Source organism: Cydia strobilella, chromosome 1, assembly GCF_947568885.1.
Source record: "Cydia strobilella chromosome 1, ilCydStro3.1, whole genome shotgun sequence".
NCBI classification, from domain to species: Eukaryota; Metazoa; Arthropoda; class Insecta; order Lepidoptera; family Tortricidae; genus Cydia; species Cydia strobilella.
The window spans coordinates 31,777,584-31,802,879 of record NC_086041.1 but is presented as its reverse complement, the minus strand read 5'-3'; the positions used below and the strand labels follow the sequence as shown (position 1 = coordinate 31,802,879).

At 37.0% G+C, this 25,296-nt stretch overlaps 1 protein-coding gene across 1 annotated transcript; it reads right to left on the bottom strand.

Moving 5' to 3' along the window:
* Positions 1–928: 928 nt before the first annotated feature.
* LOC134744080 (phospholipase A1 member A-like) lies at positions 929–23,512 on the bottom strand. The gene is made up of 7 exons (XM_063677752.1): positions 23,286–23,512; positions 7,559–7,706; positions 5,300–5,525; positions 4,867–5,047; positions 3,424–3,615; positions 1,507–1,675; positions 929–1,143 (listed from the first exon to the last, which is right to left on the bottom strand). The coding sequence occupies exons 1-7, from the start codon at positions 23,338–23,340 to the stop codon at positions 1,026–1,028; spliced, it is 1,089 nt and encodes a 362-aa protein (XP_063533822.1). The 5' UTR covers positions 23,341–23,512; the 3' UTR covers positions 929–1,025.
* Between the last annotated feature and the right edge of the window lie 1,784 nt (positions 23,513–25,296).

Sequence of the window (25,296 nt, the reverse complement as noted above, 5' to 3'; positions counted from 1 at the left end):
AGCGCCTCTAGCGGCGAAATTAAACGCGGTAGCCCTCATTGCATTTAGACAAATCAAAAAAATTGCATGCGATTTTCGTTACATTGCGTTATTTGGTCGATCGACTGAATTCACTGGACTCTTCAGTTTGCAATATTCCATACATTGCTTAAGGCAGGGTAAAATTAATGTCCGCTAATTTATTTTTCACGTAAAATGTATTGGATATATATACGATTAGTTGCTCCACCGCTGTTCTTACCCCTATTATACGAACCTGACAATTGTCACCTGACACTCAATTCGCCGAAAATTCTTAAGGTAACAAACAAATATGATGCCTAGCGATAATTATTATATTAAAAGTCAAAACATACGGTGAATTTTTATTAACGATTACCGACGACCACAACAAGGTCAATAAGGCTTAGAGTGGTGTCATGAGTTGGATATGCAAGGTGTTCGGCGTTTACATGTACCGCTTGACTCTTAAACGATGCATGCGTCAACGTAAGTATAGCATTATGCATACATTTTTGGACGTTGAGAGCAATTCCATTTCCCGTGAGAACCAAATGTGTCTAAGGAATATAGGTCTAAGAAATCATATTCTCGAATTGTGACGTCCAGTCACGTCCTAAAGTGAATCCGGCGAAACAAGAATCTAAGAACTACCTTTATGTTTTGTATCCTAGAGACGTGACAACTGTCAGGTTGGTATAACAAAAGCCTGCTATATATAGGTATAAGTAGCCGCTAACCAAACTGAGGGCCGGTGCGACATAAAATAGTAGAAATTAAATAAACGCGAACTATAAAATTTTCATACTAAATTGTTGCCATGTTTAAGCATTTTACGTCAAAAAAGTGAGTTATTATACGTAGGAAGTGGCGCCCTTAATAATTTTCTATAATTTCTTGTCGGCCGGGGTCATTTATTATTATCACTGTACCTCTCGCTCTACCTACAACTGCGCGAGTGTGAATGAGAAGTTATACGACCCCGAACATTAGTTTGGTTTGCAGATAGTTTAGTTAGCAGAACCTCAGCTATTAGAGCTGTAAGGATAGGGTGGTGCGGAGCGCAGTCGACGCGACTTGCCGGGGAAGCCGCGTGCATAAGGCGGCTTTGCGTTTGTCGTCACGTAGTACACGCCACGTGCTCTGCAAAAAACAGGACATACATGATTTGTATAATAAAGAATGCTCGCAGTTTACGTACAAATTTGCTTTCGACATATTTGCGAAATATTTTTAACTTTTTCAAATCTCCGTATTAGTGGTCGTTGGCTAATATTTTTTCACGCTCATATCTTAAACGTGTGGAGTAGCAGAGAGTACTCGTAATGTTTGTTTTTAGTTTATTCTGCTAGAAGGGTCTTGCAAGTTGCAACTATAGTACTCAAATTCTATACTCTGTTCTTGAGTTCACAACAGCCAATGAGGTAGGAAAACGAGGTTGTTGGCCCAGAAGCCTGAGGTGGACTTAAGTTGCTTAACGAATGCGAGGTAATGGTCAATCCTTACTTGTGCGTTAGGTGCTCCCCCATGAGCACATACTCTGTGTCGTTAGGCTCACACCAGCCAACGAGGTAGGAGAATAAACTAGGGCACGGTCCGGCCCAAAAGCCTGCGCGAGAGTTGATCGACTCGATGAAGTACGGCGTCACCTTTGTGTGGTCGCATGAGAGCGTTTCTGGAAGGTGGAAGATATAGTTATTTGTGCAACAAGAGAGGAAAGTTGGTTTTTCTTGCGAGTGTTTATTTTGGGTCCCGAGAAAGCGAAAGACTCACGAGCGAAGCGAGTGATTCTAAGTTAGAATCTTGAGCGTAACGAGGGACTAAAAAACACGAGATGTAAAATAACTGCTCTCGTGTTGCACATATAATTTTTCACCTCAGTAGTGAGAACGTATTAAAGATTAAAATGTATTTGGAATTACACAGAATAATACAGACAAAAAAAAACGAATTTGTAATATAAGTATCAAGTGGCAGTTCATGGCCTTCACTAAATTAAAAAGCTACTTTGTTTCACTCCCTGGAGTGAGGAGTCGCACTTTCGAAAGTAGGCTTGTTCGAGCTGCTGGGGTAAACAAATTAATTAACGTTTCCAATAAATTTTAATTACTTGTATAATTATATAGTGAACGGTAATGATCGATTACGTACATTTGTTACCTTATTACAGTGTAATAAGGAGAAGAAGTGTGAAATATGATATTGATCTATCTAACCTACAATGTTCAGGGTGGCCCAAAACTATTGATAGTTTTTTTTATTAGTATTTTTTTTCTTCCTTCAACGTCTTGTATAAAATGGCATTAAAAATTACAATCAAATTATCTTTAAAATGCACACGTTTGTGAAAATGATCAACAATATTTGGTTGGCCAACCTGTATAAGATTTTTTTTTATCAGGTAGGTTCAGTCAGCATGAATTAGAATGTGACGGCCAAAGTGGTCAAAATTATATTCTGCGCTCGTGTATGGCTCGTGTGCATCCTGCATCCCGTTTAGCTACGCCCGCCCCCTATCTGCTTTATGCACGTTTCACAAAAACTTACTGACCTCGCAGTTTAATGTTAGAACAAAAGATGGCGCTAAAATAATATAGACTACAGCCCTCTCTATTGAACACAGAGCAAGACTCGCTTTCCCGTACTTTCACATTATTCACGTAAGTAAGGCTTGTTAGTGTAACATTTTGATAAGAGATGGCGCTCTAGGCTCAAGTAATAAGGAATATTACGCGAAACTCCGCGTAGGGGGCGCCAGGGCGCCACTACTACAATATATGTGCCCTCACATTGTGAAACAAGAAAACTTCTTTATCTAACATCTCTGTCACTTGCATATTCGAGTGATAAAGAGGCAGATAGCGAATTTTTGGATTCGCGTTTCCCGGTAGGTCCTCTGTAAGCAAAGCGCCTTGATGCATCAATGTCATATTTTATTATCTCCATAGAAAGGATGCCAATCTCTTATGGCAGAATTGTTGCAAAAGTGACCGCTTTCAGCTTTAAATAATAGTTCCTAATCTCTCCGGTGGCGCTAGTTAGGCTCTGGGACATGAGTATAACATGAACCATATAAGGCAACAAATAACCCGATCAAATTACGTAGGTTGTTTTTGATAGTATTTCGGTGTATGGTGGCGCCGCCTAATTACTGTTTTTTGATGGACACTTTTCATACATAGAGATTGGTCTCCATGATCTCCTTATTATCTCTGAAAACTTGCCAAAAACCTGTTAAAGGTAGAGTATGTATAAGTTACTCTATGGTTGACTAAAAAGGATAGTAGGCTAGTCCTGCACTCTGGTGGCAGAATATTGCAGTAATATCCCCTATTCACTGCAGTTTTTTATTGAACTTTATAAATTGTTGGATTTTGCTTTTTTTATTTATTTATGATTTTTTATGTTATGTTTGTTACTTACGGAAGATTGTGTCATGCGCGCATCCAGGCTGGCTCGAGCCGCCGTTGACATAAAAGTCGGCGTGGCCATTAGGACCCCATTGGCCAAGTATACCGGCTCCCGTGTGCAGGATATCTACAAATAGGGCGTCCGTGTGGTCCAGGTCTCGAGAACGGTTGTTGCCCATGTAGAACAAGATCGTTGGGTCTAAACCTGAAAAAAAAACTTGTTTTTTTTTTTTTCTTTAGGGGTTGCCAGCGGTTGGTTTGGAAAGTCGGACTAGGCTAACTCTGCACATACTTTGCAGTGACAGACTGAGTGTGGAAGAATCACCATGAAACGACAAATTGCTATGAAACTAAGCGATATTGTAATAACACGGCCAAATTTTGTCTCGTCAAAGTTGCTTCAGAGCTTAGGCGGACTAGCAGAGGGGGAATCATAACATCTTCATTCTAAGTGACAAAACTTAGCAGTTTTTCTTTATAATAGGTACTTAAATTTACTCATGTATCAAACAATGCATAACTTAATTTTTGGCTATCTAGTCAATGACTGGCAGTCATTGTATCTAATAGGTAAGTATATAATAAATTATTATGTTTTGCATATGGTCAAGGTGAATTATGACATTCGGTACGTTTGTAGGTAATCAAGGTGTTTAGAGGTCGATCAGTCCATATAGGTTAATACTCTATTTAGATAGACTATACTAATTAACTGATGGCGAAAATTCTGATGTCCATTTATCATGCAAATGTATTATAATGCCAAGGCAACCATAAAGATGTAGTTAAATGTGTTGAGCTTGTCAAAATGATCTCCCCTCATTTGTCTTCAAGATAAGTCCAATACAATCCACTTTTAGACATAATTGAAGTCGGTTAACTATCGTTGGTTCCCAAATTGCATTAGTGTTGCACAATCAACGATTACCAATGTCATTGGCTCCTAAGTGGGTACCTAATAAAGCCATCACAGGTACAGGTTAGGTACTCTAATTTTTCTTATTGCGATTTACAACCAGCCTCAAGATGAGCCCAGAAACTGTACCCGATGGTATGCACCCGTTCCAATTACACTAGCTTAATCGCTTACCTGATGATGTGACAAAGCTTTCCTTTTAGCTGGTGATTCGCGGCCAGCCCAAAGATAAGCCCTCAAACTGTACCCAATGTAATCCACTTTCCTCTACTAAAAACTCTTAGGTAGTCTTTAAGATGAACCTACAGAGGTATTAGAGAGGGATTCGGTAGAGGTAGGTAGAGTATTGTACAGACAATACTTTTTTCAATAAATTATTTGTATTTGTAATGGTATGGTATGGCGTTGGCTCTAAGTACGCTTATGCTTGATGCGACCAAGTTTTTCTTTAGGCAGGCGATTCGTGACCGCTCAAGAACGTGAGTTACTACGTTGTACCCGATGATATTTTCCTTTTCTAATGACGTTAAGCAAGCTTACCTGTGATGCGACCAAGTTTTCCTTTAGGCAGGAAGTTGGCGACCAGTCCCAGAATGTGCGCCCCGACGCTGTACCCGATGGTATGCACGTGTTCCGGTGGGAAACCCTTCGTCGGGTGCTTCCGTAAGTATTCCAGCATCTGCGCTATGCACATGCCGGCGAAGCGGGGAGCCCATTCGATCTGAAATGTGACGTTTTTTTCAAAGTAGTCACGTTCTGAGCCTATGAGTCTATTCTAAGCTTGAGCTTTTCCGGATTATTGATGATTAAGCTAATAAATGTTAATTAACTAGCTTGTTGTGCTAATCAACACTAACACTCAATTGGCTAGATCGTTAATTTAGTCATAATAAGATTGCTCTTTCTTATTCCATATTTTTTTTGTCACTGGGTCGAACAAGCTAACAATTATAAAGACAGCAAAAATACTGACCTGCCCAAGACAAGGTTCCTTGACCAAACTACCATAATCCACGATAATTATGTTGTAGTCTCCGTTAGTGAAGTAAGCTTTGCGCATGTCAGTGCTGGGTGAGAGGTTCCTGCCACCGCCGAAGCCGTGGACGACCACTTTTGTGGGGTGGATGGGGTTGAAGCGAGAGTTCGTAAGAGAGTCGTTGTCCAATGTGTCTAGGAGTTCGCCCTTTGCTTGCGTTGTTCTGAAATGAGAGGATGAAGCATTTTCTGTTAAAAACTTCTAATATATGTTTAACACTAGCTTCTGTCCGCGCTTTTCTCTGCATGGAATCATGGTGATGAGAATGACTGATAAAAACTATCACTACATGCATCTAAATCAGTGCAGCAGTTTAAGCGTGAAAAAGCGTGAATCATACATCTGCTAGATTTAGTCTCCTCACGATCGTCACTAGAGAAACTCTCTGCCCCAATGGCCATCGGTTCTATAAGTAAGGTAATATGTATCACCCACTGCCAGTTAACACCAAGATCTTCTCATTTATGAACTAAGAGTGCCTAGATCTCTATAATAATTGTTTCTTTAACGTATAAAATGGGGATAAAATACTCAAAACAAGCTGCTCTACCTAAAACAGCAAATTCTGAACCCTTGAAACGTCTATTTTTATATGTAAATTAAATGCACATAATATACTACTTTAACATAAAACATAATTTACGTAAGAGATAAAAAAACCGGAAGACTATTATTTAAATTCGGCACCAGAAGAATATAGGTAGCTGTAGAATGGCAGTTAATGCAGTAGACGAATAATTGTAGATACTCTGATGAAAGACAAATAAATAGGTACATATAAGTATAGACCGCTAGCTGAAATACGAATTAGTTTCCCCGAAGTAGAATTTTGAGTTGGAAAGTTACTCCCGTAGGTTTATTTATTATGCATTTAATATGATTTTTTATAACTTAAGTACATTTTACAAGTAATTACAGTCGTAACTAAGAACGAATTTTACTTCAATGGAATAATTCTCCTAATTTTCACTTGCCCTATTACATCTGCTTTTTTCAACATAAAGTATGAGATTACCAGTTAACATTATTTACTTGTGGATTACAACTAATAAAATAATCAACTACAAGTGGAGGCTTCTACATCTCTATGACGCTCATTAATCAACGTTACACAACAAAATGCAAAGTTTTAAATATTTCTATTTCCCATTGACTTCGCTAATGCGCACAAATTTTTAAGCAATCAAAACGATCGACCTTGTGTTACAAAGGTTGAAGTAAAGATGGATGCGAGGGTCGCGGATTAGCATTCGACATTGGAGAGCCGTTAAAGCCTTTTTTGAATTTTAAAATATCGATTTCTAAAATAGCTACCTGCTGTTGCATGAATATGAAGCATATTTGGATAACTTAAAAAACTGAAGTCAACGCTCATTTGTCATCTGCGACCCCAGGTTGAAGCGCTGTTGAGGTTGCGCTCCCCCATGCTCATGTTGTATATGATCAATTGCAAACCAGGATTCACGCAGCGGTTTAGTGGCACAATGCAGGAGATGGAGTTAATTACGTTATGTGCTGCTACGATTTCGGCCGTTTTTCAAGACATGCGTCATGACATAATCTGTCGGTCTCTTGCCACCATCAATGTACCCGCTCTTCTTGAGCCGACTGGCATTATCAGGGATGATGGCAGGAGACCCGATGGGGTGTCCTTGGTTCCTTGGAGCTTGGGACGGATGTTGGTGTGGGATGCTACCTGCGTAGACACACTGGCACCGTCCCACCTCCAACAGACTAATGTAAAAGCGGGCGGAGCGGCGGAAAGCGCCGAAATTTTAAAACGTAATGAATTTAAGAGCCTCGGTAGAGAGTATCATATTTCGTTCCATTTGGAGTTGAAACTCTAGGTCCATGGGGTCCCAGCGCGCACAAGTTGTTTGCAGAAATCGCGAAGCGTCTGATTGACGTAACTGGTAACCGAAGAGCTGGCGGCATCCTCGCACAACGTATCAGCATTGCGATACAGCGAGGAAATACCGCCAGAAATGCCTCAAGGACCTATTTTAGATTTAATCTAGTTATTAATTTCGTTTACGTAGTACCACTGTATATATCTTGTAGAGGCAGAACTTCATCCCAGTGAAAAGGCAGTGGTTGGGTGTTGTATTTTCCCTGTACCCAGCGGTTTGGGTTTGGATTTGATTCACATGCACAGAAGCTGGGGTTGCATTGTAGTTCTATTTTTGTCTCACTCACCTGGTGTACAGGTAGAACCGCATCCCAGCGTGCGGACAGCGATAAGGCGGAGGGATACATGAGGTGGTGTTGAATATGTCCTGTAGCTGTTGAGGTCCGGGATTGACACGTAGCTTGTTGGGGTTGCGTTGTCGTTGGCTCTCTGATGCTGCAACGTAAATAGAAGGGCTAAGATGGCCGGCTCTTTCATTTGTCACCATGCCTGTCATGTTCTAACAAGTATGTAAGTGTGAAAGTGACGCATGACATGACAAGTGATAAAAACGCGACCATGATACCGCTGCAGATGTCACTATGAAGTGTAAGTGTCAAAAAAAACGATAGAATTATTGAGTTAAAATATTAGTTTTATGAGGAAAAATGCGAAACTGCAAAAAATGGCGTATGTACTTTGGTCATATCATAATCCATGGATATTAATTAAGTAATCCCATTCGATATGGCCGAACGGTAAGTGTTTCTGCACCACTACATTTCTTTTAGTAAATGTCTTCTTAAAATTTAATGTAATGCTGCATTTATATTACATTTACAATACTAAAACCAGCTAAACAAGTTACTTATGAATACAGACACGAGTAATTACTTCCTATTGCTTTGGTATTACGTTTCATTGCGAGTATTTTTACACTAAAATACAAATAGGTAGCTTCTGGGTTGAGAGAAAATAATTTCTCTAGTTTTATCGACATCGTTTGTGTTATAAAGAATATAAAATAAGTACTGGCTATTGCTTACAAATTTAACAGAAATAAGACACAAATTAAAATTGCATTTTTAGAAATACTAGATTGTGCACCGACCCAAAGAAAAACACAAATGGAGGAATACGTTAATAATTATGTAACAAACTACTAAATATTTAAATACGTCTTTGTTTTAATTTTCTGCGTGAGCTATTATCTAATAAACAGACCGTAAAGAAACTAGTCCTTACAGTGTTTCGGTTATGTTTGTATTTTTACTGTTAAAATATATCCACGTAAGTGCGTATCACACTGTGAATTCTCGTAGGCGCATCCCACAACATAATATCAAACAAATGTCATATTTTTTAAAATCTGAATGCACTATGTCTTGTTGCAATGGTTTTGCGCAATGCTTCGTTTATCTCAAGTAGTTTCTCAAGAAAATTATGCTGACTAGGTACTGCATGAGCTCAAATTCTAAGCGTTTTAGTAATTTTCTATAATTACGCCGGAGGGAATAAGCACCGTAAGCAACTCATTTAAATAATTTTCAAATGATTTTGCAAGTCCAAAGTACCTACAAATATGCTTTAAATTATTTAAAAAATTAAAAGATAGTTTATCCAGAAAAAATAAGTAACTAATGGTATATACAAACATAAAAAATACATAAATATATCTAAAATTACTTAATAAACTACAAAGCTAAATAAAATATTTTATTCTAAAAGACCTTCGCGAGCTGTAACGGTGCAAAGGTGCCCATTTTCAAATGGTTTTGCAAGTCCGAAGTACCTACAAAAATATGCTTTCAAATGGTTTTGCAAGTCCAAAGTACCTACAAATATGCTTTAAATTATATTCAAATGTTTTTGCAAGTTTAAGCACAAACATGCAAAAAGTTTGCTTAGAAAAGTTGCAATGAAAAGTCATTATTTTCGTCGTTAGTGTTATCTTGTAAGCCAAGCTAGAGCGACATTCGAAGCCTGAAACTTTCTACGTTTATGATTTCATATTACACGTATGTACTTTTCGCACAGTTACATACAAAATGCATTGAAATTAATCTGAATAATGAGAAATCGATTGAAAATCTGTGTCAGATTTTGAATTGCAATTTTGTCCATACTTATGTTAGGTAATACCCTTCAATGAACACAAATGAAACCTTCGCATTGACCTCTTGAAATTATATTTGAATAAATTAAACATCTTTTATCGATGTTGTCTCACGCCAGTACACCATACCCGTAGGTAAATACTCATTCATTACATAGCTAAAATGCAGAAAATTGCTGCACATCTTATTATCTTTTATAGAGCATAAAAAAATGTTCTCATGAACTAAGGTCACGCTTTGTTGCTGCACTTAGCGGAAAGCGGTTTCTTAACCGAGTATCGAATGTTTTAATGGACACCATCTAAGTAGGTATGTAATAAGACAGACAGTTACTACGAGTTTATTAAGTGCTTGATCTCATAAATAATGAATGCAAAAAAGTAAAATCCCCACTCTGATTATCCCCCGGACCAAATGTGCCAAAAATACTGGCGGCATTACCTCGCTGAATGGCCAGGGATATCTTTTAGACAAAATCTTAAATGAATTGAAAACAGATATTCATGATTATAATTTTAAATGACTAACCCACCTAAATACAAAGTATACTTTAGTAATATGTAAAAGGTCTCTTCTGTAGACATTACAATAAAAGTTAACGACCCGGGTACATATATCACGTTTTTAGGCTTCCGTACCCAAGGGTAAAAACGGGACCCTATTACTAAGACTCCGCTGTCTGTCTGTCCGTCTGTCACCAGGCTCCGTGGTATCTCTCGGACCGTTATAGCTAGACAGATAAAATTTTCACAGATGATGTATTTCTGTTGCCGCTATATCAACAAATATTAAAAACAGCATAAAATTAATATTTAAGTGGGGCACAAACGTGATTTTTTTGCCGTTTTTTGTGTAATGGTACGGAACCCTTCGTGCGCGAGTCCGACTCGCACTTGGCCGGTTTTTCTCATTTAAGTCTCAAGTAGGTACTGAAAAAATATATCCCACCTATAAGAGTGCAACGTTAAAATTAGCTTTTGATTTTCTTAACTTTGCAATGTCTACAGGAAAGACGTGAACGAGTTAAGCATCTGTATTGCACCTAGATTCGCTAGGCACACCCTCCGCCACAGCCTAAGCAAATCATGTCTCGACGCCAACGCTCGGGTTTTCTTACAAATAGCATGGAGTAACTTATACTAGAGCGGTACTGTCTAGTAAATTTTGTAACCCCAGTAAATTCACTGCCATCTGTCGACACACTTTAAAACTAAAAATTAAGATTTATAAAAATACGATAAAATGTATTTAAATATAGATAAATGATTTTTTTTATTTGCATTAATTATTTTTATGATTTTGACCCATGTTCTTTCACAGATATGCGTTAAAATTGTTAAATAACAAACGAAACCGTCAACGCCATCTATACGACTGTAGGCCAAAACTAGTAGCGCCCTCTGAACGAGAATCAAATTTTCTTGATTTTCGAGGCACGTTTTTTCCTTAGACTGTAAACATCTATTACGGAGTTATATCTATCTTTGCAAATAGTTACTAGCAAACACGAGGTGATCCATTATTTACCCATTTAATTATGAATCACAAGAGTCAACAACTAGTGGTTTGTATACTGAATGAGTCAATGCGCTTTCACTGATCGGGTTCGCACTGTGTGGACGCGTTACGAATGTTACGTCTCACTTATGTAATGTCGTAGGTACCTAGTAAAATTGGTCTTGACATTCAGAATTTTTGAATAATGATTAAGTGGGAAAAATGGTTATATAGTTTTCCGCATGCTTGGCTATGCTAACACTGTAACATAGTTAAGAGTCACTAGAACACGTTGCCAAAAAGCCGCTCCCATACATAATTGTTATTCTTTCCTAATCTGTCATTTTGATTTAGGTACGTGTGTGTAAGAAACAGATAAAACATAAGTTAATTAGGTAATTGAGGCTTGTAAAATTTTATGAATAAGGGGCTAACAAACTAAGCAGAATTTAAAATAAATCGGAAAATATCTATCAAAGACGGATTAGGTAATCCGAAACTAAGCGAAACTACAAGCACATCAAACAAAGTAGTGGCACAGAATAAGCAATAGTAAAAACGGCCACGCACCGCCCCGCCCCGACTCGAATTACCTCGCCCCGCGACACCAGATTGACGGCCGTTTGCCGGCCGCTCAGTACTATTTTTAAGGCGCTTCGCGCAGTTTTTGGCCAAAAACTGTTACTTTTTAGAGCTTATAACTTCTAAATGAGTCAACCAAAAATTATGAAAAAAATATATATGCATCTTCACTCTATGGACAATAATCGCAACATTTGACTTTTTTCCTGAAATTTGTAGTTTCACCGAAAAAAAAATAACACGACAGGCCGTTTTGCGGCTAACTTTGCTTATAACTTCTAAACGGCTTAATCGATTAAAATTATTTTTAAACTAACAAAAATGTTTTAATAGGTTCTACAAAGGCAACATAGCTTTTCTTAATCAAAAAATATTTTCTTAAGAAATCGAACGTTTTTCCACATTTCATGCGTATGCAGCCTGAAAATGGCGTGGCCGGCAGTCGTGTGCCAGCTTTGAGACGAGGAGGCTGTGTCGCTCGTCGCTCCGTGCCTTCCTTGCACTATGTTCGCTTATGCACAAGCAAAGTGCTATAATATCGGAGTTATTGTGGCCAAAGAATAAATAACTGCAGAGCGCTGATTTGGTTGCGACGCGCATTATCGAGCGCAACACGGTATTTTGCGGTCTATTACCATGAATGTAATGATAATATCTGTATATATTATACTATAATATACGTATGTTTGAGAAAACTTCATTTGAAATAAATAAATAAATGTTTTCTAACCGACATATTATAATGTCATTCAAGTTTTACGTTTTGAATAATGTTCCATTCCATCTCGAAACAATAAATAATTGATTTAACATAAGCTACCTATTACCTATTACGTTGTATGTATAAATAGTACCTGTTAAAAAACATTGTTTTTGTAGTTTAAAAATAATTTTAATCGATTAAGAACTAGCAAAACGGCCTATCGTATTTTTATTTACGGAAAAACTTACTATTAAGTTTATTGTAGGTTTAGTTAAGTAGTAATTAGTGTTAAATAGTGTAATTGTAGTTATGTCTGTAAATTTTTCATGGGTGATCCTTGCCTGTTAATAAACGTTTTATTATTTTATTATTATTTGTATCTCCTTCTGGATTTCAGTAATTATTTCATTGGGTCAACTTGGTGTATTATGTCTTCTAAATGGGTAAACAAAAAATTATGAAAAAAATATATATGAATCTTCATTTATTGTTCAACAATTATAAAATTAAACTTATTTCTGATATTTATAGTTTTACCGTAATAAAAATAATAAAATAGGCCATTTTGGGGCTAACTTTGGTTATCTTTACTAAACGACTAAATCAATTAAAATTATTTTTAAACTAACAATAATGTTTTAATAGCTGACGGTCTTTCCACCGCGATACAACCGGCCGACGATTTGTTTTATTAACAATATCATCTAAACTACCATCTGACAAAGTATGAAATGGGATGCGATGACTGAAAAGATTTTTTTACATGTTCATGTGACCAGCTGACGGTCCACCGAGATACATAATAAGTTTTCCTGTGATCTATAGGTAAAGATCTAATTTGTGTATTTTTTTCAAAATTTTATACCCAGTAGTTTCGGAGATAAAGGGGGGGAATGCTCATTTTTTGCCTATTTTCGTGAATAACTTCTGAACAATTTAAAAGTGCTTGTTGCTAGGCCTATTTGAATAAAGAATATATTGAATTGAATTGACTGTTTATCCTAAAATTATAAAAAATATACATTTGAGATTCTCACAATGAGCTCTTTCATTTGATATGTAACACGATATAGTTTAAAAAACTTTTTTTTTTAATTTTCTCTTTTACTCCCCAAAAGTGGCCCCCGTGTTTAAAATTAATTTGTTTACGTTACATGTCCGTCTTTGGGTAACAAACTTACACCAAACCAATATATACACCAAATTTCAACTTAATTGGTTCAGTCGTTTCCGAGAAAATAGGCTGTGACAGACGGACAGACAGACAGACGCACGAGTGATCCTATAAGGGTTCCGTTTTTTCCTTTTGAGGTACGGAACCCTAATAATGATGATATTCCCACGTAATGATTGAGAAAACTTCGAACTTCGAATAATAACACATTTGTAGTAGTATATGAAGCTAGTAGGTACTTTAATTTTATAAGTTAACTATTAATGGCATTATTTATATTTATTTATTACGGATAAAAAAAACTGTATAAAATAAACGCACTGTACGCCTCAATTTAGTACATACCAAGCTTTAGCTATAAATCTTAATCCGTCGATTTGACTTAGGTATTTATTTGTAAGAAACAGATAAAACACAAATTAACTAATTGAGGCTTGTAAAGTATAATGCATAAGGGAATATATTTTTATTATAATCTACGACCTCCACTACACGCATGATCTACTCATACTCAAACAACAAAATATCTGCAAAAGATACACAAATACGAGGTATAGCGCCAAATGCCGCGCGCCTCTGGGCTGTAGGTTATTCTTTGAACCTCGTTCCGCCGCAGTCGCCGCACCGAGACGAAATTCACGTACGATCGCAGTGAGCGGGGTGCGGGTACAGAGACGCTGAGACGCTCAAGGCCAAATCAGCGAGAATCGTCTTAAGCAACTTACTCACATTATGACGCATGACGCGTGTACAGACGTGCCGTTCACACATAGAAATGTAAGTGATTTTTGATGTATAACGTGTCCGCCCTGTGGTAGTGGTGTGCATTTGTAATTGTAAGCATTTGTTTACAATGAAGGAAGGCATCGTAAGACCGACACGCGTGGTCGCGCGATCTAACGACTATAATGAGTCTATAATATAATCATTACCGCCGTGCAACACCATCGCTTTGACATGTATTGAGAAACTACCTTTGAGGACCGCGGAGGATGCTTGCCTCATCTTTTACATGTCAATCTAGGGTTTACAATGTCGTACAGTTAAGAATCATACGAACCCGCCGCCAAAAAGCCGCTCCCATACTATTGAAGTGCTTAAATTACATGAAACTTACATTACTTTTTACTTTAGTGTATATTATCATTTAATTTAGTTTGTAATTTGTTTATTGTTTAAGTATCTTTTAGTTTTTATATTCTTACTGTAATTTATTTTAGTTAAATAAATGTCTTTCACTACATGAAACTTGTCATAAACATTTACGTATTAATATTAAACTATATACTTTAATGAATATGTATGATGATGATGATGTTATCGAAAGCAAAAATGATTTGTTCACCAGTAGTCCATTAAGACTGTTGCTGTTTAGTACAGTTGAGGAAGTTCCTGGTAAGTCTGTTGAGAAATGTATGCCTTAACGGTAGGGTTTTTTGACAATGGCACTAGCTAAACATGCCTAACGAAACATACTCATAGCATAAGTACCTACATAAATTCAATTACATTTTAATCACATAAATACAATTACATAAAGTCCTCCAAATTTAATGTCTACATTTTTGTCTCCCATTTCACTCTACGTATGTAAATTGGGAATATAATGCAGCTTATATCAAATATATGTCACCTAAACCTGTTCAGCCGCTATTATAATAATTGAGTAACAATCAAACGCGTAATGCGGCTAATCTTTTATCTAATTGTACATGCCTTGTCAGTCATCATAACGCCACACTAAGGTCTTAACAAAGTTAACCTTTAGCGTTGGGAATTACGATACTTTGGTCCCGTTCTCACGAGAAAAAGCTAGTTAAGTAATCCCGCTCTTGTCAGACGTCGTTTAGTTGACGAAACAGAAAGTGTACGACAAAAACGTCTTCTTGTATTGATGAGTGGTGTATTTTATTTAGCCACAGTAGTATTTGCGAAAACAAACATCAAACATTTATTCAGCAAATAGGCCACAGGGGCACTTTTACATGTCAATTTTTACAAGCAATACAAAACCAAAATTTACAAAAAACAATTACAAATATGGAATCAATAAAATATTAGATACTTTGTCAGAGATGTATCCAGTCTAAATGTCGAATTACACAAAAAAAAAGAAAACTAATAAGAAATATACAAACAACAGGCATTTACTAAAATCGTTTAGAGATGTAAAAGTCTCTAGGTGTCAGAGATAAAATATGTATAATAAATTAAATAAAAGATCATCAAATTATCCTTAGAGGTGTAAAAGGTCTCCAAGACTTGAATTGTTATATAAGTAATTATAAGACAAGAAATTAAATCAGACAGACAAGAACCGAATGAAGTAACAAGACCGAAGTGATCCCATAAGTGTTCCGTGAACAAAGTTTTGCACGGAACACTAAAAATCAGTAGTACCTATCCAAACACATGTGTCACAAGTGGTTTTCATTCCAAAGTGAATCACTAACGTTCAATTTACAATATAGAGTAACTTTTTATTACAGTTAGTAGTTAGTCGTTGAAGTAGTAAAAGTTTGGCAAAATAAATACGTCGAAGTAACTTTTTGGTCAATCTTGTAGTAGGCTGACCAACTCTGCTGCCTCTGCTAGCATGAGTTGCGCTCTCGCGCGCGAGTTGAAGTCGTGCTAAATGTATGGAGTCGCGCGCGACATCGAAACTCATGCTATCATAGGTATTATCGGTAAGTAGGAAGAAGAACCACTTATTTCAAAACCCTGCTATCACTATTTGGATTGACGTATACTTATTTGTAAACGTTAAAAAAAAGTTAATAGCCCTCTGTTTACGGCCACATTATTGCAAATAATGCAGTTAGACTGGTATTTTGTGATTAATAGTAGTTAATAATATTTCCAATCATTGTCAGGTTATATTTTACCATCTATGCCAAATTACGACAGTTTAGTTATTGTATAGGTAATTAATAATTAATTATACTTTAGGAAGCATCTTAGGTTAGGTTAGAATGTAACTGTCGAATTTTGAATAAGGTTCTTGTACTACTTTAACTCTTACTGCTTTAAGTTCATTTTAAATTACGTACTTGTAAAAGTGTTCTGAACTCGAAATACGTGCTTTGAAAGCGACGCCGTTTGCCCTAACGTTCACTGATGACACTACCAATTTTAACAAAATGACCCGACGAAGACGTGAGTGAAGTCACGGACTAGTATTATAACAAGCCGAATTTGTCTCCAACTAAATATTCGTGTGATATCGTGAATACAAGCCTGAGATTTACAAGGAAAAAAGTATAACGACGACATTCGAACCATGTCATAATACAAACGGTACTGGTAGACGCGACTGCATATGTTACTAGATCTCTGACACGGATCTACCCTTGCGCAACTCGGATGATACTGTGTCAAAAGATCGATGTAAATTGCAAAATTATGTTTTTAAAGGACTATAATCACTGTTATTATGTTAGATAACGTTTGGAATAAATAATAGAGTCGCTCAAGTGAAGAATGAGAATAATTTCAATTCAGACATCGAAGACTAATGTCTAAGTTGAACATTGTAAATGAAATAATCTAAGCATTGATCTCATTGTAAATCTTTTGTTTTGCATGACTAAACGGTCTGTAACCAGCCAGATTTTATTAACCCTTTCATCGGCAAAGACGTCAACTGACGCTCGCGGCTAGGTACAGCCACCTTCGTGCATTAGTTTAATGGCGTTCATGTAAAATTCCAAATGCTTGGACACACCTAAAAGTTGCCATCCTCATCTCAATTCCAACGGCTGGCGAACATGCTGCCACCTATTCGCTGTTTGGCTGTCAATCACTAGAACGTTTGCCTTGTTTCATGTAGGGAATGTAGACATTTGAAATTTTCACAAGAGTAGATATACCTATTTCTATTGTCATTAAGGTCCCACAGTGAGCTCAAGTAGGCTTGTGTTGCGGGTACAAAGACAACGATATATATAATCTACAAATACATAAATACAAAGAAAACACCCAAGACTCAGAGACAAATATCTGTGCTCATCACACAAACAAAAGCCCTTACCGGGATTCGAACCCAGGACCATCGGCTTTAAAGGCAGGGTCACTACCCACTAGGTCAGACCAGTCGTCAACTTATGAATAGGAGTTGTATTCTGCAATATCCATTAGTATTCTCATTTCCAATACCGAAGGCAACGGGCGCTCAAAAGAACGTGATCGGGATACAGAGTACCTAAACATCATGACCCACATAGTGAATATTGTCTACGTTTAGAACTATGCTGCAAATCACATAGATAGGTACCATCGTCAACATTATTAACTGATTCTAAATCTTTTAGCAAAGATATTGGTTCAGTGATGGCCAGCCACTGACCATGTTGCTTATTGTTCCAGGACTTAGGATTTATAGAAGTGTTTGTAAGGGGTAAAGGTAAAAATTACCTTAGGATGGATTAACAGTGACTTGATGCCCAGGATCTGGTATGATATCTGACCAACATGATGGTGGCTTAAAAACAGCAGTGGAAGGATGCGGTCTGGTAATGTGTGTTATAATGTGTAGCGACTTAGCGAGGGATGTGTTTGTTAAGAACCAATAGAATCACTTCCTTTATCTATCCTCGCTCAGCGCAGCTCTAGTGGATAATATTCTATTGGTTCTCTCTCATCTCTGGTGGAAACGCAAATAGTTATGATGTGAGAGGTAGTGCGAGAGGTAAAGAACCGGGAAGCCTAGGGAGAGAAAACGGAAGGGAAGTCAGGCTGATAAAATACATAAAAAAACCAAGACTAGTGAAAAGTAACTAGAAGGAAATTTAAGCAATTTTAACCTTTTCGACGCCGTGTCAAACACAAACGCTTGCCACTCGGACGCCATGTCACCGAAGAGTCAAAACTGAAATTGATCTTCATGCACATGCACGTAGGTCTATGTTGCTCTGTGGTCTGTGACTGATTAATCCGTCTTTGGCGTTGCACCAGCGGTGCCGATATATCCGTCATTGGCGTCCAAAAGGTTAAATCAATCAAGTAAGTATTTTTACTTTAATGTCAATTTGGAAAAGTACTATTTATAAGTAATTGGTCGTTTCGTCAGACAGTCACAAACAATGATTCACAAACAATGTATTTTTCCTAAAATTATTAAAGATTTTCTCCCATTTCATTCGTAACGTTGTCACATTATCTAACCCCATTACCAGAATCGCGATACCATAAAATGAGAGAAAAGTGACAATAAATAACAAGATGTGAATCTGTTCAAAATTGTCCCAAATCAGTCAGTCACGTTTACAATGTAACGTATCAAAGTTAGGTAAGTCGGTGAGAGTAGTTTGTGGAAAAAGGTCTTATGTTCATATGTTTGAAACGTGGGCTCCGCCTTTCTCTTGCGCGCATGCGCGGGATTACGCAATGAAATGTGGTCTGCGCTTGCGTTCGGAAGTAGCGCAGTGGAAGTGTTATGCGTAAGGAAGTTCTAGTAGGTTCTGTTTACATTGGTGAGGACAATGTTGCCTTTTGTTTTAGCATCGTTTTTAGATATGTGATAGACGCAGGTTAATCGTTATTTTTTTAAGGTTAGGCTTTACCTTTGGTTTCGAATGCAATTTTAAGGGTACCTATCTTATAAAAAATTATAAAATTTCATTCCAGTATAAAACAAATATAATTTAGTCCTAAGCAAGGAACTAGAAACGCTTATTACTCTTATTACCTAAAATACCTATCATGTTTTTTTTATTTTATTTTGGGATAATTTATAGAGTCCGTAAAAGCTAACTTTGCACCGACTTGAATATAACAAAGTGAGGGAGTGTCATTATAAACGGCATGTGTTCATAGAAATTTGACATTATAGATAACATTGCCATACTTTGTCATTGCAAATGCTATGCAAAGACAAGATCTACACGGCTCTATTCCTCAAGGCAGTGTCCTGGGTTGTGTACTATTATTGCTGTACATAAATGACCTGCCAAAAATAGTCAACGCCTACAACATTTTATTTGCCGATGACATCTCGTTATTGTTTGAAATTGGCAAAGGCGAAAATCATAACGAAATCATCAAAGAATGTCTCTGCGAAATTAGTAACATGCTAGAAGCTCAAAATCTTGACATCAATGTAAATAAAACTAAATTAATTCAATTTCATCACCAACTTAAAGAACCATTAAACCTTGACATAAAAATTAGCAACACTAAAATCGAAGAAGTCGATACTTTTAAAATGCTAGGAATAACTATTGACAGTAATATAAATTGGAAGAAACACATAGAACTGACAAAAACGAAAATATCAAGCATTACTTATGCATTGTATAACCTTCGAAATACAACTAACTTTCAAACTGCCCTGTCGACCTACCATGCATTCGCGCACTCCCAGCTTAGTTACGGTATCATGCTTTGGGGCAACAGCACAGATGCCCATGATTTATTTGTTACCCAAAAAAGGTGCGTCCGAAATATGGTCGGAACCCAGTGCCCCGAAAGCTGCAAGCCCCACTTTAAAAAATACGGAATATTACCACTGCCATGCCAGTACATTTTAACTTTAGCCCTCTATGTATGGAAAAACAGACATTTATTTAAAGAGACTCGTAGTGCCAGAAAACAATATCAATTTGTTATCCCTCCCTCAAAAATAAAAAATGTTATCAAACAGTCCTCAATATACAGCTATAAGGATATATAATAAGTTACCAAATAACATAAAGTCACAAGAAAAATTACAATTGTTCTACAAAAGCACTAAGTCACTATTACAACAAAAGTGCTATCACTCCCTAAACGAATTCTACACTGACATTTTTGAATAAATAATAAAATTGTGCAAAATAAAATAATGAATATAAAAATGTAAATTTGAATTAAGTAATATAATCTGAATCAGTAACGCATGTTAAAATAATGACAACATTTGCATGTTTCACTATTAGGTATACCTATGTTAAGTATAGGATTAAGTAGTGTGTAAGTACCTGTGTTGCTATGCCCTGACGGGTGCATGTTGTAACCTAAACTACAAAAAAGACCTATTGTAACACATGTATGCAATAAACGATATGATATGATATGATATGATATGATATGATATGCAGAGTTTGCTTGGTCCAACTCTAATTATTTCTTGCGTGCATGGGACTGGATAATCACTGGTTGGTTAGGTTAAAAGTGTCCTCTGAGGATAACATAACGACTTGGTATGAACATGCAGTAAAATCAAGTTAAAAGCAAGGAGACCGAGGTGAGTTGTGACAGAGGAGAGTTGTGACATTGTCGATTTTTAGGAACCTCTTGACTGTTAGCGAGCTCGCAACAGTGCGCGTTTGTCAGATAGTAACTTCAACTAACAAACGCGCGCTTTCGCGAGCTCGTTATTAGTTAATCGATTCCAAAAAATTGACGTCACAACCCTCCTCTGTCACAACTCACCTCGGTCTCCCCTACCCACTATTATACATTATACAGCACTGTTACTGAATTAAATGTCAGTTAAGTCTTACGTAAGATTTTATAATGTAATTACCATCATTCTGAATATTAAGTATACTTCGGTTTAAAATTTTGCTCGTCACGGTCCTTGGACACTAGAGTTAGACCAAGATAAGTCTGCAGCGATTTTGATAACCTAAGCTGTGCAAGTGCATTTATACGTCATAATTTCATTGAAGTTTGACGTTTAAAATAACACTTGCACAGCCGGGGCTATCAAAATTGCTGCAGACTTATCTGTCTAACGTTAGTTAGGTACATACTTTATAGTCAGTTTATACTAAAATTATACTAGCTACCTACTGTGGTATGCATGCTAACGATATATTAGACGTTTTCCTGATTCTTTTCTACCGAATGAACTTGAACCTATATAGTAGGGTTTTATTGAAGTCTGCCCTCGCATATAAATAGTATGTATATAACAGTTTACGTGCAATTTTATTCATGGCATTTGCCTTTGTAAAAACGTTTAACTGTTAAATATAGAAATTACAAGTTTCCGTTAGCCCCATCATAACATTCATTACGCGAAAGGTGAAGAGGAATAAATTGCAAAAAGCCTAAAACATTACGCCATAGATACAATACAATACATTGTCATGTAAATACTTACAAATATTTTTAGCCACATGTGTTAACGCTGCACGTAGGTCAGATCTGTGTTCTGCCTGTCTATTTGCAAATCACTCTGTCTCGGCTGTGAGCTAGTCCCCAGAATTACTTGACCTCCTGACTTGTAATCATGTTAGGTAACCTAACAACCGTTTTATTTTTTCATCTAAATAAACTATTAATTATCTAATGCATCGTTTTCATCCAATACATTAGAACAATGTATCGGTACGCGAATAAGGTCAAGAGTTAATCCCCTTCGTGCACTCCTCCTGCCTCCTCATGCCCGGAAGACCATTATTCCGTGAACGGGAAAGATAGAGGTAATAAATACATACATGGATAGTGAACAGTAAATAAAAACAAACGGGTAGGTATTAATGTGTATTACTTAAATGTTTATCTCTTTATGCTTGTTCGTAAACCAGACAGAATATGTAAATGTAAATGAGTAATGATGAAAATTGCCGCTGATGATAAAAACAAATTATTTCACTAAGTTAAAACATCCTACAGACAATATTCTTACATTCTTACACAGATTGACTAAGCCCCATGGTAAGCCCAAGGAGGCTTGTGTTATGGGTAGTCAGACAACGATATATTTAGTATACTTAAATACATAGAAAACACCCATGACTCAGAAACAGATATCTGTGCTCATCACACAAATAAATTCCCTTACCGGGATTCGAACCCAGGATCATCAGCTTCACAGGCAGGGTCACTAACCACTAGGCCAGACCGGTAGTTGTTGAATTTTCTGCCAAGTCTGCACGCAAACTCGATTATTCGCCTCGGTTTTTGCGGCAGTTTCTGACACGCACGAAATGATACTCGCAAACTTTACGTAGTATAAAGTGTCGCAGTGTAAGATGCTAATTAGTTGCAATGGTTAAATAATTTGGTCTCTACATTATCTCGACATTTACGTTTCGATTGCGTGCTTGTTTCCTTTTTACTTTGTACAATCCTGTTTTTTTAAATGCTCGCAGCATTGGCTTGACGCCGACCAGATCACGTCTTTTATTTACCGCAAGGATGCGTTTCAATTTAAGTGCATTAAGTCACAATGCTTTAATAACTTGGTCTCTCTCTATATGGCTATTCCGCCTTTAATTTTTTTTACAATAGCTAAATTTTATTTTTTTCAGAGTACACATCGCTACGATCTAGGGAATAGAGCCGCCCGGTAAGCAAAGAATTGCCTGTGTTTTTCGCTTTTCTTTTCTTTTGCTCGAAAAAGATCTTATTTCATGCAGAAATTGTTCTATATTGTTCCCGCGGGAGTTATAGATTGTGAAAAAATATAACAAATCTATATTAGCTCCCTAGGGAACCAAATTATAGACCTCGTTTACAAAATCTCGCTTCCCCCCCTCGTTGCAAATGTACTATTATTTCTTTAAAGTACACATGGCCATGATCTAGAGGGGATGGAGCCTTACGGTAAGCAAAGAATTGCCTGTGATGTTTGTCGCTTTTCTTTTTTTCCAGCTTGCTAGCTTGGGAATCTTTTTCATTAGCTCGTAGCGTAGCATGCATTGGCTTGACGACGTCCAGCCGTCGCTTCTTTCTCTACAGCAATCGCAATCTAGAATGCGGCTTTGTTGTTGTTGTTGTTAGCTTGTAGTTGATAGCTTGTGTGATTCTTTACTTTCATAGGTAAATTTAATGAAAAAGCTACAAATTTTAGAAAAAGAAAAAAACCCTATCCCTGAATAAGAATATCAGTATGCAAATTTAAATCTGTTGTTAAAAAATTTTGTACTAAAATTCCTATTTTGCCAAATGGCAACGTCTTAATTATCGTTAACGTGCAATTATTACTAACTGCATAACTGATTATTATCACTAAACGCCGTTTTTCTACTCACCAGGAAATTGCAAAAGGACTACTCCGACAACCAGCCACCACTTCATTTCAACCATTTTCCCAATAAATAATTTAACTAAGCATCACAATTTTACACAGACATAATATTTGTTATCACAGAGTCAGACCATAACTAATATTGTTGTTGTTTACCGCGTGATCATATCGCACGGGTGCGTGTGCGCCGGTCGTGTTCCGCGCGGGTACTGGCTAGCGAAAGTGGAGGAGACGTAGGACAGTACGTGTGACCCTCGAACGGCTTCCTCTTGCGCTGTGCACCATGGATATGATATCACATGTTAAGCGTGTTATCCTACCTTGAGAAAGGAATGGACGTGCGTCACTGACGGAAGGCAGCGGCTGTCATAATTTGTTTTGAAGCAAATAACCAAAAAAAAAAGTTGGATTCAATGTAATTAATATTGTTACTGTGTATTCAATAATATTACATACACTAAACTGTAAAAATGTCTGCTGTGTTTACTGTTCAGTTTACGCACAAATAATATATTGACATTGGCTCTATGAATCGCCAGACAGTGTAAGCCAGACAAAGGTTTCATGAAGCCTCGTGAACGTCAGCTGCCGCTTCAATGATAGGTTAAGTAACGGTAGCCCAGCCATAGAAAAATATGGGGCATTTTCTATAAAAAGGGACCTTATTGTCGATGGCGCTTACACCATTATAAACGATGCTCCGATATAAATACAATGCCGCGCGACGCTGTGCGGCGTAAGCGCCATCGACAATAAGGTCCCTTTTCATAGAAAATGCCCCATATAATCTTGGTTTTTTTTTCCAAGTTACAAAGCCATTTAATAGTAACAATAAATAAAGCCTTACAGTAAAAATTAAATTACTATTAACTAAACTAAAACTACTATAAAACTAAAAATCTAAATCTAAAATGGGCCCCCGTGGCATGGTGCCGCTGCCGAGGATGCTGGCAGCATTTCCTTTTTCCATTTTTTGTCACAATTCAATCACCGTTCTTTAAAATAACGAATTCTTTTCTCTTTACTTTTTTAACCTGTATGTGTGTAGTTTCATTCATTCATCATTCTTTGATACTGTCAATTTTCTCGATAATCGATAAGCAAAGATAGTAGCTACTGCAGCGATGATAGATAGGTAGCTATACATATACTTGTTTGGTCAGCAATTACGGCGAATTGTTAATGTCAGGATTGTTAGGTAAAAATTGTCACAGTGCTGAAACCTACATGTACATAGTATACAATTGTACACATTACAATGTTTTCCTCTCATGAAGAATAGCTTTTTTTTGGTACGCATTATTGAGCGTGATTCTCTATGGTTGGGGATTGGGGAGTCGGAGGGGATTTTTTAGTTACTCGAGCGCGTTAGATTATGATATGAGTGATATCTTGCTACCTTGCCGTTGGTTGGTGGGGGATTCAACAAATCGTTAAGCAGATTGTAGATTTGATCATTTAATGCTTCAATTGTGCTATTACTAAATCTGATAATTATTTGTACGCATTTCATTAATCTGACGGTTACAATGTGAAAATCGGGCGTCGAACTTGTGGTCGTCAGATTAAGGGAATGCGTACAAAGTGTCATATTAGTTTATAAAAAATTATAGCATTAACTTGGACCAAAACGGCCACATCCACAATCTACTTAATTATTTTTTTAACCCTCCACCAACCCCCCGAAATTTAAAAAAATCTGTAGACGCTTTTCTGCTCGCTGGAACACAAAAACTTTATATAACCCTTTTTTCTCCTTATCATCTAAACTTTCGATTCCAATAGGTTTCTACGACGCTCGAGTAACTACAGATTTAGCATCGCCGGCTCCCCAGCTACTAGGGATAGACCTTGCGCAAAATTATGCATTGTCTATCGCTTACACAATAACTACGTATAAATGCCAATCGCTCATTTATATTTAGATACTTGACAGGTTCATGGGGCAATGGGATACGTGTTAATAAAACTACACACCTTGTGGCTAAATGATTTTCTGTTTAACACTCATCTCC

What these genes read in the sequence shown, in the direction of transcription:
- LOC134744080 (XM_063677752.1), bottom strand. Translation starts at nt 23,340, where the DNA reads ATGGTTGAAATGAAGTGGTGGCTGGTTGTCGGAGTAGTCCTTTTGCAA. An exon ending in AGTCCTTTTGCAATTTCCTG is followed by an intron (nt 7,707 to 23,285) that starts GTGAGTAGAAAA and finishes TTTACGTTGCAG; the next exon opens with CATCAGAGAGCCAACGACAA. An exon ending in AGGAACCTTGTCTTGGGCAG is followed by an intron (nt 5,048 to 5,299) that starts GTCAGTATTTTT and finishes GTCACATTTCAG; the next exon opens with ATCGAATGGGCTCCCCGCTT.